The 20,579-nt window shown below is 45.9% G+C and overlaps 1 protein-coding gene across 1 annotated transcript; it reads left to right on the top strand.

Moving 5' to 3' along the window:
* Positions 1-954: 954 nt before the first annotated feature.
* On the top strand, positions 955-19,435 carry TMEM272 (transmembrane protein 272). The gene is made up of 4 exons (XM_049816100.1): positions 955-1,012; positions 8,374-8,433; positions 14,819-14,901; positions 19,073-19,435. Exons 1-4 carry the CDS (start codon positions 955-957, stop codon positions 19,433-19,435), a joined length of 564 nt encoding a protein of 187 aa, XP_049672057.1.
* Positions 19,436-20,579: the final 1,144 nt, after the last annotated feature.

Genomic DNA, 20,579 nt, shown 5'->3' with positions numbered 1-20,579 from the left:
GTCCCTAGTAGGCTCTGGGGCAGGCTGGGCTCAGCATTGCATGATGAGAAATCCCACTGGGGTGGGTTTCATGTCAGCTTAGAACGGAATGAGGCTAAGCTTAAAATATTGCCCGTTAGTCATCAGGAAATTTAAAGAGGTTAATTTGAGGGGTGTGCAGAAAGGCAGCTCGCCCCATCGCAGCCTCCTCCGCACACACCTTCAGCTGTCACCCGGCTGCGTTGGTGGTAGACCTGTGGTGACCCTGGCCCGAGGCTTGGACCATGTGTGTGTGTGTCTGTGAGCTTTCCACACTTCCATTGACGCTGGATGCTACTGAACTGTCTGGTGCTGTCTGACACCCAGGCCTTGGATGCCTAGCTGTTTGCTCATCCCTCACCCCACCTCGTAAAAATTCTTCTTTACAAAGAGCTACTTTCTAATCCAGCTACTATTTTATCAAAGGCATCTTGTTCTGGGCTCCCTGTGGTTGGCAGTTTTTATTCCACATTCCTCTTCAGAATCCTCCTTGATCTTACAACTATTTTTATCTCTCTCCTCCCCTTTAATTCATTTTTGCTCGCTAAATAATTTTTGCAGAGGTTTGTGTAGTGAACCTTACCCATTTCACTGCGTTTTCTCGTAACAGTTAAATACACTTCGTCCTGCCCCAACTCCAAAGTCAAGATAGAACCTTTCATAGTTTTCAGGAAGACAGCGTTCATTCTTCTCCCCCAGCCTCCCTGTGACCCCAAAGCTCTAGCATCACCAGCGGGCAAGCCCAAAGCCCAAAGCTTACCTGACTCTGCGTGTGCCACGCTGCTGGCTGGATTTCTGGATGCTTTGAGTTCTTTGAGGGCAGGGAAAGCCTGACAAAGTGTGTGAGTGACTCTGAGTGAAGGTATTTAGTAAGTTCACTTTTTATAACCATATTCATTTCTGTATCCCCACAGACACCCCAAAAGTTTCTTCACAATGACTGCTGGCCTGGAGAAAGCCTGCCACCGGTGCATATCTAAAATTGCCAGCAATGGTAAGGCAGTTCTGGTGGTAATCACCTTCTGTATTTAAGCAGCCCTGTCGCTAAGGCAAGTATATAAGCAAATTAAGACGGTATTAAGTCCCACCTGAATCTTCCACTGAAGTTTCCTTTTCTTCCCTCCTTTCTGAGGTATTTCCTTTCCTAGGCAATTTTGGGCGTGATGGAGCGCACAATAGTAACTCTACCCCGACAGCACCTGCCTGCCGCAGTATTGGGATTAGAGCAGACCAGTGTAAAATTTCAAACAAATACAAACACCACTAAGTACCTAATACAGACAACCTGAGCAATATAGTGTGTTTGTCTCCTGGTTCAGGTTTTACCTTACATGTAGTCCAGCAGAAATACCTGCAGGGAAAAACCACCTGGTAAAGAGCAGCTCGGCCAGCCCGGGATTGAAACCCCCCAGGAGCAATTCCTGCAAAGCAAAACTGCTGCCAGCCTGCGTGCTGACGCGGGGACACGAGGTCAGGGACAGAACATGGTCAGGAACAGCCCCCTTTTCGCCCAGAGACATTTGGAGCAGGGTCTCCTTCCCTCCGCTTGCCCGGCACGAGGGTGCGGGTAGCCCTCGTAATGGGCCACGTGGTGCGGGTAGGAAGCATCGGTGATCCCAACGGAGGTCTTCCGCGCCACAGCCTGGCCTCACGCCGGCTTTAAAACAACCGGCTCGTCCCAGCCAGGGTGGAGGAGGCGGAGGGGTGTAAGGAGGTTACACCTCCTGCTCTCTGAGGAGCGAGGCGGCAGAAAGCTGACCCGGGCTGGGGGCCGTACGAGCCGCGTGGAGAGGTACGGGAGAAATAGGCTTCAGGGGTGGGTTTTTGTAAAAGACCAGGGAAGCAGCGCGGCTGGCAGGAGGTTAAAATCCAAGCAGCTTCCTCCCGCTGACCGCATCTCCTTTTCACTCCGAGCTGCAAGTGCCTTTTGCTTTCACTTCTAGGCAGTCGCAATTTCTAATTCCACTCGAATATGAGAAGAAAACCCCTTGACCGCTCACCGTAATTGATACTTCACACACACTAATTGCTGCATTCGCCAGTCTAGGGCTGTTACCTTGGGGTCTTTTATAGTCCTGCTTTTGGTTTCACTTGAAAAGCTCTCAAAGTTCAGAACAAACTTTTATTAATGATTAAGCCCCTTAACTGCTTGCTGCCTTGCAACCCTTCAGAGAAAACCAAGCCGAGGGACACACAGCCCTGCCCTGGGATCAGACCAGGCCCACCCGCAGGAACCTGGCACAGGCGGGGAAGGAGAGGACATTTTCTGGCCCCCTTGTTTGGGCTCATCGTTGCCCCGGGGAAAGGAGGGCTGGGGAGCGATGAACGGGGCACGGAGCACGCATTCATTACACCCCGATGAGATGCTCTCGTTACACCCCGACGAGCCCCGGGGAGCAGGACTGGGCTGGCGTGGGTTCCCTCCACCCCGTGGGGGGATTTGGGCCCATATCACAACAAAAAAAAGGCTAAAGTGGTATTTTCTCTGATTTTTGTTCCTACCGGTTACAAGCAAAATGTCACTGTTCCCTGTTGGTATTAAGTTGCCTCTGGGACTTTAATGATGACAGAGAAAATAAAAGATCTTTCCGAAATTTTTTTGAAAGAAAGGGGGTAGTTCTGATCTCATCTATGCTCTCTTACACCAGGAGCACCCTATGGGGTACCCACAAAGTTACCCATGTGTAAGTCAACTCAGAAATACCGTTTCAGGAAACTCATTATCTTTAGGTTTTCATTACATTTGAGTTCAAAATCAACTCAGCTTTTGCTATGGATCAGCTAGTGCATCCAAAATTGATTTTCTGTTCATTAAAATGCAAACCCTCCTGAAGTGCAGTGACACTTAATTTCACTTTTTCTCATCATCCTGTGTATATTTTTCAAAGATCATTTCAGCACAGCCCCACATTTGTACTCATGGTCTCCTGATATTGAAATGACTCCAAAAAGTCAACCTACCTGTGCAGCATCATTTAAATTCTTTTCATTCTTGGTACAGCAATTTAAGTTCAGAACATTAGGGCAGTCTTTAACTAACTGAAAAAAAAAAAAAAAAAAAAAAAAAAGAAGGCTAATCCACTACCCTGGGTCTATTGCAAAGCAAACTGGTGGCTCTTTATGTAATGCCTAAATCTTGTTTTAAAAGTACATCTGGAAATTAATCACAAGGGGCCAAATCCAGAACCTAGACCGTGGCATAATTGTAGTTCAGTAGCTAGAGGCATGGCATAAAATTCAGACAAGCCATTCTGCAATATTGCCTAACCCTGAAAGCACGTACATCTGTATCTACATCCTGCCCAGTTTGAAGGTTCCCAGATTACTGTCACCTCCTTATTCCACACCATGTCTGATGACAGCAGCATTGCTGCTGCCAGTGCTGGAACCTGGAACTTAAATTTTAGGTGGTGTGATGCTGGCATAGCTTATCTGGGTACTAAGGTGCTATTTCACAGTAACGCAACCTTGTCTAAGCAAACAGTGATGGCGTGCAGCAAACAGCTGGTGGCCCTGAGCTGGGATTTGGTCTGCACGTCAGTTTTACCACATTTCCCCTGCCTCCTATGGACGCTTTGCACTGGGGCTGGAGACCTCCATGGGAATGGCTGCTCCTTACACCGAATCCTCCAGCTGCTGACTATCTAGTTTGGTCCAGGGATTAAATCAGCCCAGGGGTGGGATTCCTGCCATTCTTCCCCAGAGACTATTCCATCTCCTTGCTGTGGCACTTAGCCTCATGGACAGAGCAATCTTCATTTCTGCTCAAGTTTATCTCATGCCTCTACCTTCGTGGCTCTATGGATCCTTCAGAGGTTCTTTTTTGAGTGCTCAAACCTTGCTGTTATTTTCTCTCACTTGGCCATTGGCTAGCCAAGCTGAATAGATTTAATTCTTTTCCTTCAAAGTTAGCTCATTCAAGCCTTTTCTGCATATCCCATCTGATGTAGTGACACTTTCCCGTCACTCACAAGCCCAGAAAGACAGGCGGTATCCACAGCTACCAAACCCACGGGCAGACTCGTCCCTGGTCTGCAAAACGCACGACCTTTTGGGAGCTGGTTCCCCACAGAGATCCATTGAGACTTGCTTTCCCACTGCAGCATCCACACACACCGCATCCTTTCTTTTCTCCAAGTCCCTATCAATACTGCAGGGGATGCCTGCAGATACTGTGAAGAGATAAAACATGGATGAAAATATCCGCTCCCCATCTGCACTCCAGCCTGTTACACCACCAGCGTCCGTGCTGCTGTACAGCCCACCGTGACACTGCTTGCTAAACTACTGCATCTGCCTCAAGGCACGACCAGTCCTCCGGCTGGCCAGCTGACCCGAATTTTGCTCCCATCCAGACTGCTGGGAGTCAGCCCCCTTCAGAGCAGCGTTCCCATGGGGCATCCGAAGGGAATACCGTGAGTTTACACCCGGAGTTTTGCTCCTCAGCTTGCTCACGCAGATAAATCCTGGGGTAACTGCTGAATTTGTTTGGAAGCTGGTAGCATCTCATTTGAAAAAAAAAAAAATTAAAAAAATCCTTTTTTATCAGGAGCCTGACAGCCTGTAGAACAAACAGCATTTGGGAGTGATGTTAATGTACACAACACTTCATTTATTCCTGTATTTATTATCAGAGAGCTTGTCACACACTCTACTGAGTAGGTTGCACTACAGCTGTATTAGCGTACTACCTAAGAAGAGTGGGTAGGTTGAAATTTATACTCATAAATCACTTCTGAAAATCCCGTGAGGACTCGTCTTACCTGAAAAGGAAGAAACTTTTTTCTATCTTCAAAGTACACAGGGACAGCCTGAGCTCATTTGAAACTTCCAAGTGCTTGGAAAAATCACGGGAGCGAAATCAAGTCTGACGAGCCCACAGGTGAATTGATGTCACGTCCAATACTGCCTCCAGATGCGTCCCACACGCCAGAGGACAACTCAGCTGCTGGGTGCCCTGAGGCCAGGCAGATAACTGGGGAGGAGAAGAAGGGGGCAGCCGAGGGAGGGGAGGGGAGCTGCAGTGCAGGGGCACGGCTACGGAAGACGTAATGGCTCAGGCGTCAGATAGAAGAGAGACCATGGTGTACAGCCATAACGTGAACGGTGATTTCGAGTTTGCTTACTGCCGTGGGGAGACCCTGGCAGGAGTAACTCAGCTAAATACCAGATTTATATCAACTGGCCATCCTGCTGGGCAGGAGACACAAAATCTGCACCCGCTGATCTGACTTTTGTGCCCACAGATTTCAAGGAACGTGCCAGATGTACAGCCTCTTGCTCTCTTCCTCTGTTGTGATCCCAGACACGAGCTCTTCTCTTCACCCATTTCCCGGCACGTCAGGACTTGCTCCCTAATGCCTCCCAAAGCAGGACTTTACCAGTGCCCCACCACACGCCGCCCTGGCAGTACAGAGCACGGGGCTCTCCTGCCCGCTGCCCTGACACCAGCTTCGCGGAGGAGATGTCCTTCCGAGACATGCCTGGAAACACCTCCCTCACCCTCTTGGGGTTTTGGAGACTACCAGCCCTTTTTTTGCTACTTTTGCTAGGAATGGGTCCAGGGGCTTCTCTGACCAGCCTGTGAGGTGACATCACCGACTTAAAGATACCACAAGCCCCACATGTGAAACTGCACAGATCGCAGCGTCCTCTCTGCAGAGCTGTGCTACCCTGCGGCAAATATCATTTTCTTGAGCAATTTGTCTTTGGACCAGAACGGGGCAGCACAACCCAGACAAATCCAGGCAGAGAGTGCATGTGTCCCGACTGAGCGGCATTTCTGTGCAAACCCCACACGTTTTGGGGAAAACAGTCTTTACTGCTGCTAGCGGCATTGAGAGCGGCCGCGGAGCCCTGCCAGTTGTGTAGTCAGTTGTTGAGAGTCTCACTTTGTTAAACATGGATCTGGAAGCCTTCCCAGACTATGCATCTGCCCCTCCAATTCAAGACCTAAGAGGCTGTAGCTGAATGGGGAGATAATGAGTAAATACATTCCCAGCGACTGCTTTGGGAGGGGAATTAATGAACCATTATCTTTCTCTCTTGAGCTCCGAGTGGTCCCTACCTCCCATTTCTCCCCTCCAAACTCAAGCTATTGGGTAGATGCTAGACACAAGCAAACACGGACACCTGCGTGCCAGATGCGCAGCCCCACGTATACCCGGGGCCCCCCCGGAGCCTTTTACAGAGCTTACCGCAGCGCCCCTCCCCGGGGGTCAGACAGACCGTGTGCTGCAGGATTAAGAAACGACATGATGCCTTCTCCCGCCCGGCTCCTGAGTGCTTGCCCACGCAGCGAGGGCAGAAACAGGAGTCGGCTATGAGGGGTGATGCTGCTCTGGGAGCTGAGCGGCGATGACGGGACTTCTGGCAACGCCGGGCAGTCGCTGCAACTCCTGCAGACGCGGGCTGCACTCATCTGGATACCAGATAAATGAGTTGCCCAGGCTGTGGGTACTATTTGCAGGTGATGTTCGTGGGTGTGTTGGAAGCCTAACTCAGCTACAATAACATAACACCCAAATGTGAAAATAATAGTCTAGATAATGTAACAGCAAGAGGACTTAGCATGAGATGTGACATGTGGTGAAAAGGGAGGCTCTAGGCTGAGTTGTTCTAATGAGAGGCTGTCAGCATTTGAAAGAGCTTAGTCAAGTGTAGGACACTATTCAAGCAGAGGAAGAATTTCTGTACTGTGCAGCATTCAAGAGATAGGAGATCCTGAGCAAAAATGTGTGTGTGAGAGACCGGGAGAGGAGGAGGGGTGGCACAAAGGAACAGAAGTGCTTTCTTCAGCTCTAAATATCTTCAGTCTCTACCAATTCATAGAGGTAACAAACATGCTGCTTCTGAGAAAGAAGGATGTCTCTCAAGCGCTGAAGTGCAAGATCCTCGTTCTCTGCGGAGAAAACACGAGCAGTGCGTGGGGGATGGTGAGTTCCCATGAAAAGTGTCTGCGAGTCAGAAAGCCTGGTGGATCTGCTCTGAATTTTGATGCCGCTCCTATGTCCTCTGTCTCGGTTTCTCCTTCCGTAAAATGGAGGCAACGATGTTTCCCGTTTTCTCCAGGGCACCCTGAGGGTGACGTTTGGGCAGTGCTGCAGAGTTTCCCGGAGCGGCACGGTACGCGGGGTGCTGGCAGTGTCCCCGCTCCTGCGCGGCGAGGAGGATGCCATTCGCCTTGCAGAGGTTGCAGTTCTCTGGCACGGGGAACCGCATGACACAGTTTGCCTGGGGAAAGGCTGGTCCCAAACCGACCCTGAATGCCTGCCTTTTTTCGTAAGCCTCCAAGGAGACATCCTACTCCTTTTCTTATCCATGCCCTTCTCAGCCCCTCTGCAATCTCTGCCCACCTCCGCTCACCGCCCTTTTGCCTCCTTAGGCACCTACTTGCAGACTGAGCCATTTGCAGGGCTCTACAGGGACGCTCGCCACAGAATGTCCTCATTATGTTTTACTCTCATTTTGCGGGGCAGCATTTCACTTTAATATTGCCAAGTGTTCATGATTAGGCGCAGAGGTGACAGCTCTTCTAAGACAGGCAGCTCACACTGTTCTTGACTATTGTTTCCCACTTTCTGCAAAGGTAAGCATTCATCCTCTGCAGCGTCAGGCTGTGCTAGGAAAATATCAGCGCTCAGATACACCAGCAGCTCCCTGGGGAGTAACTAAGCACCTCGGATCCACTTGTCTGCAGGAACAGTCTGCGTGCACCCCCAAGAGCATCCTTCCATGCAGCTTAAGTTGATCGAGCCCAATGACAAGTCCCACTCCTTGTAGCGGGGCTGCTGCCTTCGTGTTCACGAGCCGAGCTGGGTCAGGGAGTTAGACCAGCCAGAAACTAATCACATCTGCAATAAAGACAGTTTATTTAGCTATCAGTGAAAACTAAGTGGAATGGCATTAAAGCTGCCATTTGCTTAGCAAACAGATACGGCTCATCAGTCGCCATGGATTAGCTGATGCAAAGTTACTTGTTACTGCACAGTCACCTGGCAGTGCCCCTCAAGCTAAGGCAGCAGTGGCTGAGTCCTTGCCCTTGCAATAAGACAGCTGGAAGTAGTAGCCACAAAAGCAGTTTGTGTCTCTCACTGCTCTTCCACTGATACAAGGACTAACAATATATGAGTTAAAAAATGGAACCTTGAGCTCTGGGAGAGTGATAAACCACTTGCTGGTCCCATCACCTCAAATGCTGCACCATAAACACCATATTCCCACCCCTTTGAGTGCACTGCATTTCTCACTACATAACTTTATAGATAAACAGCATCTGTAAAGCATTGGATGGAATTGCTGGTCTCTAAACTTCAACCAGCCCCAATAACGCTGTCTTTCTTTTCTCATTCACAGCATGCTTTATATTTGGGCTCCTCGCTTTCCTTGCCTTACCACTGTCCATGACTTTTATAGGTAAGTTGACTACTAAAGCAATTTGCAGATAGGCACTTGCCAGCACTGTGTGGCAGGTTAACACATCTGGTGGGAGAAAGGAGTTGGAAAACTTAAAGTTTCCAACTGTTAAACCTCTGGGTTGGTACTTTAGCTTCAGGCAGAATCCCAGCCCACACTGCATGGCGGAGAGGAAGCACTGCTTGTATTCTGACCTTATTTGTCTTAAATACCCCTCCAGTGTGACTTACCTCAGTACAGGGCTCTATCTGTGGGAGGAAGCTTAGAATCTGACACAAGAAGATTTCATTGATCAGGATCCCTCTGTATTAACTGCACTGTGAAAGTCTTAGAAGCGTTAGGGCTGGAAGGGAAGAAGAGATGGTCTAGGCTGCTATTTCTCCACCTTTTTGAAAATGAGACCTGGTTTTTGGCTGATCTGTCTCTGTATAACCCCCCAAAGGCTGGATTTGTGAGTAGCATTTCAAGATCAAATATTTGAGAAAGGAAAGGAAAATCCTTTGAGCTGCAGACTTTTATACATTTTTAAACTGCACAAGGCTCTTCTTTTCCTGAGCATCACCTTTTCCTTACCATTAACATATTTTTTTTTTTTTTTTTTTTTAAACTGATCATTTTCTAACACTTCATTGCTCCCTTTGGGTCTTTCACATCCTCCACATGGGTTGCGACCCCCACTTGAGAAACACCGGTAGAGACACCAGCCCACCTCCACCTTCAGACAGGCTTGCATGCTCACAGCATCCCTGACAGATGTCTGACTTGCCCTTGCTCAAGGAAATTCCATGGCTTCCCAAGGAGCCTATTTCAGCATTTTATTGCTCTCACAGAAAAAATATTTTTCCCCATATCCAACCTAAATCTTCTCTATGGCAAGTTAAAGAGATTACAGCCTGTCCTACCCACTGTGGTCACAAAGACAGATTGGTCATCGTCCTACTCAAGAGAACTTTTGAACTGTTTGAAGGCTGCTATTATAACCCTACTCCATCTTCTCTCTTTTTCCAGAGATCTCAAAAACCTACTTCTTTCATTCCGACCTCACAGGTCACTGTTTCTGTAGCTTTTTTTTTTTTTGCATTTTTGCCTCCCTCCTTTGGCCTCTGGCCAATGTAACTATTTTTTTTCCCCTAAAAAAAAAAAAAAAGACAGAACACAGGACTCCAGCTGAGACCTGAGGAATGAGCAGTGGCAGAATAATTAGCTCCTCTGTCTAACATGCAGGATTCCTGTAAACACACCTCAAAATGAAAGATGCTCTCTGTGCACCAGCTCATTGGCTCCAATTTAGTTTATGGTGCATTGGAAGCCCAGATGGTTTTTGGCAGTGCTGCTCCGTATCAGACATTTCTCATTTTTTATTTACATTGAAGTTTTCTCTTCTATACACAGTGTTCAGCTTTTATCGCTGTCATCTCGTAGATTTTGGATGTTTTTTTCCAGTGTACCCAGATCACTTTGAATTTTAAGTCCTGTCCTCAAGAGCCCTTACAATCATTCCAGATGGGTGTCCTTGAGAAGTTGTTCACCTTCTGCCTCATTACTCATGAAAGATGGTGCAAATGAACTCTACATGCAGATGCTGTGGGCAAGATGCATCCCACCTAGATTGGGACTGTATGCATCTGTAACCAAGCTAAGAAGTGCCATGTGTCGCCCTTGCAGGCAGTTAAGAGAAACGGGTGTTTCTGACAGTGAAAGTCCCATACCTCTTTTAGGTGTCTGCATGGAGATGAGATGTCTTCTAAGGGAGTCGGGACACATAGCCTGTTGGCATGTATAGTTGGCCGAACCCACAAAAAAAGTGTTCAGCTAAAGGCTGGTGCTGCTTCCTTTATGTGGGGCCTTCCAAGTACCAGTGATGACTGTGGTAGGATTCTGATTAGGACGTCCTAATTAGGAATTAGGGAGTTCTAATGAGGGATTAAGGAGCAATTAGGAAGTAGGGAAACGGACTGAACTGTTACATCTCAACACTTAGGCTCTTATGCTTATCCATGACTTAAAATTGCTATTTATCCCTTAAGAGGATTTTAGCTTTAGCTTTTCCCCAGGCTGAATACGCCTGAGCTGTGGAACAGGGGTGGGAAGGTATAATTCAAAGTGTGGTACAGCTTGCATGCATATTGACAGCCAGCCTTCTGGAAATGAATCCAGGGCTGGAATCTGACCACTTATAAATATAATTTCCTAGGAATATTTCACAGTATCTTTAAGATCAGTGAGAAGTGGAAAGTGTATGGTAAGATATTAGCCTGGAGCTCTGGGTATCTCCTGCATCAGATACAGAGCTCTTTTTTTTCACAACTTACTGAAATTAAGAGATAATGTCACTGTAATATAGTGTTGTCAGAGGATATTGGTTTCCTGCAGCTACATATCTGCAAAGGTATTTTAGGAAAATGAAATGTCAAGGAAAATGCAGATATTTATTATCCAAGCAAAAGCCTCTGATTTTCTGGTACCATTCTGTTACCATGATCTCAGAAAATAACTTGCTGGTCTGCATCCTGTCATTTTGGCTCTTGCTTTCTGCGGAGGAAAACTGTGAGATATTTTCAAATGTTAACAAATAAATTATAATAATATTTGTTAAAACTCATAGATGAATAACTGGTAGCTCTGGTAATAATTATATACTAACATTATACACTTGTAAAATTTGGTAGTACTGTAAATCACAATGTAAGTCAAGATACATGAAAAGGACTCAGCAAATATTCCAAGCTCCAGACTTGTGACATCATTTAAGCCACAGACTGCTTAGCAGCTTTCTAACTTTTACGGGTAGAGATGATCCCCTTTTTTTCACTAACCACTCCAAAAATTGAGCGAGCTATGGAAGGACCTCATAGACTTTTTTTGAGAACTTTTTTTTAAATTTCTGGGACAGTGAAGGATTGCTCCCAATAACACAGTCTTGTACATTGTCCAGACTACCTTTATACACAGTGTTCCCCAGGGGTAGCTAAATCACATTTGAAAGCTGATGACATCATTTTCTCAATAGGCAGTCTAAATTTTCCCCTGTTCAAATTTAACCCAGTAATACTCCTCATGCTCATATCTACACCAAATAATTCCTCAACTCTCAAGTGCTCCTGATAGTTGTCTGAAACCTATTCTCATACTCTGTACATTTATGTGGGAGCCTGTCCTGTTCTTTAGCAGTTGTTGTTAACATAAACTTATCTTGCGTTTCAGTCCTTCAGCCACTCACCATTTCTGTGAGTTTCCTCCGATTTGCTGATATGTTTTCTGGTAAAATGGTGCCCAGAAGCAATTCCTTTGAGATAAATCCTGTGCAGCACCTAGATCCTAGTGTAAAGCCCACAGTCCAGGGCCCAACGGAGGTCTGCGCTAAAGGATGGCAGCTGCAGTCATCCACCAGGAACAACTGAAAATGCCCTCAAATGTTGTGTTCTCTGCCTCCTATTAGAAGAGAAGGTGGGGAGCGGGCACCAGACACCAGATTAGCTTTGCTGTACAGCAGCCCTCCTTTACTATGGGATGCACTTCAGCCATTTTCAGCTACCTGAGAAGAGCAAAGCAGCTAAAATGAGGCCAGCGATGTATTGGCTTTCATTCCTCCTGACCCCTCATCTCATGGGTAATCGTGAGTCACAAGGACACGTGGTTAGCAGTGATCCGTTGTGGGCCATGCCACAACACTGCCCAAAACAGTGTCCTTAGAGAAGCTCATACCCTCATCACTCACGAGTGGTCTTTCCACTTGTGTCCTGAATCCCACTGCAGTGTTGTTCTCTGGTAGCCGAGAAGTAAAATGTGCAAGTACCTCTGCTTCCCCAAGCCTCCCATCTCTTTTTTAGCTTTGGACACTGTGCAAGCCGTTGGACATCCTTGCTGTGTCTGATCTTGCAAAAGTTGCTGGTTTATTCATTTGGACTCATGCGCTGGTCTGTGTCATGGGCAAGTTCAATTGCTCTTCACTCTAAACCACAGATAGCTCTGGCTTGCAGGGAGCATTGCACTAGAAGCACAGCTTCGATCTCTCGTGGTCCATATATCCCATCATTAACAGTCAAAGGAAAACATATCTGGTGCTCAGGGAAAGAAGAGCTAGCACTGATGCTCTCCTACTAGTTTTGGTGTTCCCAAATAAATCAGGCACATGCTGTGTGTGAATTGATTGGCACATGATGTGTGTGCCTAGATTTCACTGTAACAAATATCAGTGCCCATCTGTCAAGAGTAGGTCCATAGTTCCGATTCACCCATAGTGCTGTATTTTTTAAGTTACTACTGTATTACCCCCTTTCACCTCCTCTTTTGCTGTCATATCTGCCTGCAATATTCCCCCCAAACCTACAGAGTACCACTGCCTGCCATTCAAATCCTTCCCAAGACTGACTGCTGTCATGTTACATATATGACAGGACTCCATAATAGATTTGTCTGGGAACTAGAATCATAGCTCCATGAAAAAAAATTGGCATGTTTTCTTGATTATATTTTTTTGGCCTCAAATAAAAATCTCAGTAACGCACTGGAAATAGCAACTGCCTAGGTTCCTAAACTGAAATATGTTCCCCGAGATCCCTGGCCAGCTGCTTTTGTGGCAGGCTATTACAGGGCCAAGGACTTTGGAAACCCTGGCAGCTGCTTTCTGAAAATGATATAATTCGTGATGATTTCCCTGCTGCCCACTCCTGTAAATTTGTGAGTCTGAGCAGGTCTCAGTGTTACATAGTGGCAAAATGGACAAAAAATTACAGCCTTGCAATAGGGGACAAAAAGGGAGAGAGTCCAAATCCACCTAAGTCCAGCCCTTTTCAATTATGAGAAAGCTGGTAATAAATACTTAGTGTAGAAGAGTCCACTGGGCTCCCCAGCCCTTACATGCAGCAGATCACAAAACACTGCCCTGTATCGTATGACTTACATCAGATCTATAGCAAGCAACCACAATTCGGAACACCTGTATTATGCTATGCAAAGAGCGCAGGAGAGGTTCAAGACATCAGCAGTGTGCTGAACCAACAATAGCAGTAAATTTGGTGGGCAAATTGTCAAGATGAAGAGGATTACAGCTACAGAAGGCGGCAAAAATCCCAAACCAAACCACTGGTACTTCTTTCCTCATCCCTCCTGTTCAGTGTAGTTCTGAACATGGAGGCAAGACATTCCACCTGAGAGATGTTTAGCACTAAGACCGGCACATTGCTCAGTATTCTGCATCTAGATAACCCCAATTATTCAGAGAAAAGTCAAAATTTCTCCTTGAAAACAACTTATACAACAAGAAGAAAACAGAAAATACTTTCTGTCCTCTGTAACTGATCATTAGAAGCCCTGAAATATGGGATCAATAACAATAAAATTACAGTGTAATGAACGGTTTAAAATTGACTAAAGATGCTACTGGGTTAGAGACTTGGGCAGGGGATTCATCTCAGCTAACTTTAGAAATCTGCAGCTGGCTGTCTAGATTCCTTGTATAGCCATGGAGAGAAAGAGGCACTTTCAGGGCCCAACTCATCTGACCTATTTTAAATGCCTATCTTAGGATGAGATGAATTGAATTTTACAAGTGTCTATTTCTCCCTATTGACTATAAAGAGAGTCTAGGAAACTAGTTCAGATATGGATGCCTGCATTGCAGTCATCTATATTTGGACAGATGAGTCTCACTGCCACAGACCTGTATCACAAGCTTCAGTGTCTACTGCCAGCAACATCCTTATACTGCCATACACTCCCTTCGCAAAAACTTACCCAGCTTTCTCTTTCTAGCAGTAGATTTGAAGGTTGCCAGGATCCCTGGCTCCATAACAACCAATGCTTTTAGCTCCAGCAACCCAAACAGCCTGGGAACTTGAGCTTCTGTGGTTCTCTATCAGCTGCCTGGGAAGCTAAAACGGTTCCAGGCGCTCCCACGGGCACTGGCTCCCAAGCTTTGAGGCATCTAACTCGGAACATGCCGCACTCACAGGAGCTAATGAGCAGGAAAGGCCTGGGAGAATCTTATCAGAATTCCTTCTTTTCAAAAACGGTTTTGATTTTCAATGAATTTTCTACTGCTGATGAAAATTTCCTGTCCAGCTCAGTCAATCATTCATTTTAACAAAGACACAGTGGCTGAAGCTAATGACCTGTGTACGTGGCTCCAATCAGTAATGCCAGAACAACAGTAATGCTGTTGTTACCTTTACTCTCTCTTCCTTCTGCTGCCTTTTGTTTGTTCATGGCCTTCACTCCTGTAGTGGGAGATGCAAACCCCCTTTAATTCAGCCCCCATTTCGATAGACACTGGATAAAAGTCTTGGGTCTAAGCACTGCACTTACAGCATCTTTAATTTTCACTGTACAGCTCGTTGCACTATTTGATCACTTGAGATAACAAACATTAATTTTTGCTGTTCAGGAATGAAGTTTTTGGAAGATTGCCCAGTTCAGCCACTAATTCCATTATATCTGTTGGTGGGTGGCGTGATTGGCAGCTTAAAGGTAATGTGCCTTCTGTGTGTGAAAAATATTTTGTGTGACTAGACTTTGACTTGCAAGTTAAGACATAATGATGGCTCCAGACAGCTATGTGCATGCAGTACTGAATAGAGCTACCGGGACTGAACTGTGCTTGTTCCAGCACCTAAAGCACCTGTCAGTCAAGTGAGATGCTAATGAGTTCAGCATTCAGCACTGTCCTACACATTGTGCTGTGACTTTCTCCTACATCACAGCATCTGTGCTACCATCCCTACTGAGGGAAATCATAGAATCATAGAATGGTTGGGGTTGGAAGGGACCTTAAAAGTCGTCTAGTTCCAACCCCCCTGCCACGGGCAGGGACACCTTCCACTAGACCAGGTTCCTCCAAGCCCCATCCAACCTGGCCTTTAAATGACTATATAACATGGGTGCCTGTGGTAAATGGGGTCCTATTTCTACAAGCAGTCCTCCAAGCCTACCAGAGTTTTCTCCTTGGTTTTCAGACACACAGGCTGGACAAAAAGTGAAGTTACTCTCCTGGCTTTGGGAATACTATAAAACTACAGGTGTTTGTACATAGTCCTTCACAAGTTCAATCTACTCCCACTCTGACTTGGCCAGAAGCAATGACTACACAGCAGCATGGCTTCCTTCCAGAGTAAATATATTCTTGCATCACAGCAGGGCTTATTAATCTAGGCACAGCATTTTCTAACCACGCTACCTGTCTTGTATGGGACTGTGCTCACTTAGATCTTCACTGAGCCAGAGCCTGGCAGCTTGACAAGTTGAGACACCCCTATATCCGTGTTACACCCCGGCCACGATAAAGCCATAACTCGTCGTTGACTCTAGGGTAAAGGATCTCCCCGTTCTGACAGTCTCTTTGCAGACAGTGTTAACTGGCTGCTAGTGGGCATGAAGAGGCTTGTCACAACAAACTGCAGAGCTACTTTAAGGCTTCTCAGCAGGATTAGGCAAAACTGGGGTTTTTTTGCTGTCCCAATGATGTTCCTGCCAAAGGAAGGAAAAGGGGCAGATGTGAAGGAAAAGCTTTGGAATTGCAACGCTGGGGCATGAAGGGCTAAAACTAGCAAGTGCTGCTGCTGGAGAGAATGAATGCACTGGCAGCATTGGCTGTCCTGCATAGCTAACAGGGGCAGCAGCAACCCAGCACCCAGCCTACCTTCCCAGGAGGCCAGCACCGGCAGAGCAGACGGGCTAGACCTGACAGGTTGTGGCCTCATGTTTCAGTACAGGCAGCCTGTCCCTTGAAAGGGAACCTGCTAGTCTCCGTCTTGACGGCACTGCATATTGCAGCCAGCAGTTGCCACAGACAGGAGCTAGCTACGTTCCCCTTTGATCATGTTTCTAGCCCCTTTTCTTTGCCAGAAGAGAAAGAAGGGGGAAATAATATTTCTCTGCAGGTCTCTGCATCTCCTGCGCTCTTTCACAGTGGTAACCAAACTGCAGTACAGCACTGGGATATGAATCATTCCCCCAAGGACCTTTGGTCAGTAAATAAGTAAATGGAGAAAAAAAGGAAGTGCTTAATCTTGTCATAAGGAATTTGCTATTCTATGAGTTCTACTGGCAAATGCTTAGTCATTCGATCACACCAGTGGACTTATCTGTATAATCAAAGGCTCATTTAATAATAGTTTAGAAAAGATTAGAGCACAATTGAAAGGAAATTTTCACGCTAATGAGTTGAAGCCTTGATCAAAAATGTTGACTGTTTCTTAGCTATTTCTGGTTTAAAGTCAGTTTTTCTCACCCTAAATAAGATGGTAAGTGGGTCAGTTAATATTCCTGCCGATGTCAAATAATGGCTTGAATTTGGCTTCAGTTGACAGCAGGACTGCCTATTTTGCAGTCTGGCAATATATTTGGTCAGAATTTGGCTGGCCTAACTTATGTGTCATCTCATAGTGCTTGATCTGTAGCCAAATACCACCTGTCTCAAATCTGCCCTCTGTTATGTTCATCAGACTGCACCGACTTCACTGAGCAGTACCTTTGCTTGACCTCTGAAAGTTAAAAGGTCAGAGAATGGGTATAGGATGAAGTCTGAATGAACGCTGTCCTGTGATGGACATAATTTAACGGCAAGTCCTTCTGGCCCACATCTCTACAGATCTGCAGGCTGCTCATCAGTCTCTTTACCACCTCCAGTCTTTTAAAGGCAATGGTAACCTACAGGTGTTCACCAAGGCAACTGAACCATTCTACAGCATCTGGAGAGGCCTGCTGAATTCATGTCACGCTGCTCCATAAATGTATATTCAGCAGTTATTAACAATGTGAGCAACTGCCAGAATTTGCTTCAATCACAGTTGGCAAGGCACTATACATAAGAATTAAATGCACTTTCCATGAACTGGTTAGATGCAGTTGAGATCCATAAATCCCCCTAGGAGGTTTCTCTGACTTCCTCAAAACCAATGCTCATCTGCCATTTAACCCCATTCCCATCGCTGAGCTCAGTGAAGCTGGAGTACAAGCAGCTGCCTGCGTGCTGAGCTGACCTCAAAGCTAATGAGCTGCACAGAGCTTCAGGTCAAGCCACAGGTCCCCATACAGAAACCTCAGACCCACTGGCCACATAGGTTTATCCCTCCTGTGTGTCATGAGCCTGCCTGCCTAAAATAAATGTTCACCTGAGAAGATGCTCTGCTGGTTTGAACAAGCCTACCAGTTTGAGTGCTCAGCTGGCTGTGAGACATCCAGTGGAACCACCATTTTCTTTGCTTAGGTTGCTGCTGGGACTTTAATCTTCATTTCTCACAAACTGGCACCAACATCTGGGCTAGAAAAACAGCTGGGTTTGTGAACAAATAATTAATTATTTATACATAATTGAACAGTCTTACAGGGAAGAGCAAGAAAATCCTCTTCCCAGGACGTCCTGGATGCTCCTGCTAAGCCTTGCCTCTAGAAAACAGGGCACAGGGACTAAAATCTGCACCAGGAAGAACATATACCCAAATGGGTTTTCCTTAGCCAGTGTTCTCACCATTAACCACTGACTAATGGAGAAGGGAGAGCATAAGATGAGGGGTGCTCCTCTCTCTCATTTCAAGCAGAAAAATGAGCACAGAATATAAATCTGGGAAAGAGAATATGGCCGAGAACCCTGCTTGGACAGTACGCCCCTCCACATAGCCACTTATAAATCCACATCTTTTACCTTTCCCTCTGAATTTCCTTCCTGGTTTGCTGAGGCAGGTTCCTGCTCAGTGGGTGTCTCGGAGTCCCTTTCCCAAAGACACAGCTCGCTGCAGGGAGGCTTGCACAGGAACCTCGGTACCTAAAAAGAGGAGCTCCAGTTACAACAGCTAGTGCCTTGAGGACTGGGCCAAGTGTTTCAGGTGTAGCCAGGTAACACAGGTTTCACAATGTTTGGCCCAAATCCTTGTTGGGCCCAGTATATACCTCTCATATAAATCTACCCAAATTAAGAAAGTCATTTAGAGGACAGAAATTTGAAAGCTTCTCTGCACTGCAGTCAATTTACCTACACACCTTGTATTGCCAAGACTAAACTAGAAATCTAAGCATTGCTGATGAGTCCTACTGCATTCCCCTGTAGACCAGACCTTCCTAACATCATGGTATTCCACCTATTTCTCTGCTGGTTCTGACTGAAGGCAGGAATGGAACAATCTGAGAAAATGACACTTCATTGAAGAAAACTTAACAGAATCATTCCAAGTATCTGAAGCAATTTATCTGGGGTTTAGGTCGAAGTCTAGATCCTTCGTAATTTTATTTAAGCTGACTCACCTATATAGCCACGGGAAATAGAGTTAGGAGAGACAAATCCACCCACTACAAGGCAGGAACTACTCTACTTAAGTCATTTAGCAGTTACTCTAATCTGTTCTCAAAAGTCTCCAGCGTGGGAGCTGCTGCCATCTCCCTACACAATCTGTTCTCGTGCCTTTCCATCCTTACCATTGGCAAGTTTTTTCCAATGTCTGGCCTAAATCTCACTGGTGAATAAACTGCAGGGAAAAAATGCATTATTTTCCAGCAGGATCTGCCTCATTTGTGGCTCCTCAGCTTTCTTTTACATGATTTTCCCACAACCGATTTTAATTTGGCCCAAAGATTGGCAGTGGCCAGAAGGTGTTCAGATTTTCCGCAGCCAATTCACTTATTCCTTTTTCTCCCCCAATGCCTCCAGGTGACTCTCCTGCTGTATGACTCCACCAGGATGAGGCAGCTGCTTTCCAAGTCTGTTGTGATTGATGATGATGATGACGACGAATATCCCTGGAGGCAGAATGCTCACAAGTACTACATCCACCTAACCCTCAGCCTTTTCCTCTTTCTCTGGTTCATTCTTGGGAACTACTGGGTTTTTTCTGTGTACCTGCCAAATTTCATCCCACCTTTCCATCAGCCTCAGGATTACTGTGACAAAACCCTGTACATTTTTGCTGTTGGTGTCCTTGTTATTAGCCATACTGTTCTCTTTCTCCTTATCTTTTGTAGCTGCTGCATATATTGCTTTTCCAGGCAAAGGTACTCTTCTGAGGAAGACTAAATGCCACATAAATAAAGCCCCAGATGTTTGGGAAAGAGTATACAACAAAGAACAGGCAATAATTCACCCTTGTGTACATCTTTGTTGTACTATATATATGTATGATAGCAGTCAACTGCAAGAGGAAATTGTAAAATACAGTGCCATCTGGAAATAGCTAAGCTGGAATACAGCATAGTCAATGTAAAATTGCTGCTACAGATGCCAGGGTGCACTCTTGCTAACTTCTACATCCCTTTTCTGACTCTTGGATATTCTACCTGGAGTAAGCTCTTGCAGACACCAAACTCCTCTAAAACCAGGTTCCCTTATGTTGTTTCAACATGGTACATCTTTGCCTCTAAAAGTAGCCCTCTTCACCGGGATCCTAACATCTCCGTAGCCTTGCTGGGGTATGTTATTGTCCCTGCATTACAGATGAGGGAGCTGAGACAAAGAGATAAAGGGCTGTATTCAGACCACCTTGCATGGCCCATGGACTTTGACAGTAACTTAGATGCTCACCAGAGAGCTATTCAGGCCACTGTTAGACCAGCCAGTAAGTAGCTATGATAACGATACAAGCATGTATAAAAGGCAGCCTGAATATGTCCCCCAGGTCTCTTCTGAACTTGGATTAGAAAGTGTCTATATCTAACTTTGGTGCTAGAACAGATAGTCTGAATATATCCATATATATCGAATACATCCAAACTGAGCCAAGGCCACTTTGCAAGCCTTTGGTAGAACAAGGAACTGAGCTACTGAGTACCAGATCAGTGCTTTAACCAGGGCTCAGCATTCCCCACTCTGGGGAGACTCCTCCACTTTTTGTATAGCCGTAATTTGTCAGTACCACACCAACACAAAGATGGTCATTCTTGGTCAAACCATTGTAACTGAGTTCATAGAAAAACCCATGTTATGTTGGTATTTTAAATATAAAACACAGTAATAAGACATGGGCAGGGATGTGAGAATTTCAGGTGGATGTGTTCACTACAGCAGTTCTCTGGTTGTGGTGTGAGTGTACGTTTGATTTGTTCACCTTGGTGCTGTACATATGGAAATCTATACTTAATAGACAGATGTAACACAAACAGCTTTTAAGTCAACAGCAGCGTCAGCTTTAAAAGCACCAGCATGCACAGAGACAATTGTTTTG

This window comes from Accipiter gentilis, chromosome 13 (genome assembly GCF_929443795.1).
Source record: "Accipiter gentilis chromosome 13, bAccGen1.1, whole genome shotgun sequence".
NCBI lineage: Eukaryota > Metazoa > Chordata > Aves > Accipitriformes > Accipitridae > Astur > Astur gentilis.
Note: the sequence above shows the minus strand (reverse complement) of the source record. Positions and strands in the feature narration are given on the sequence as shown.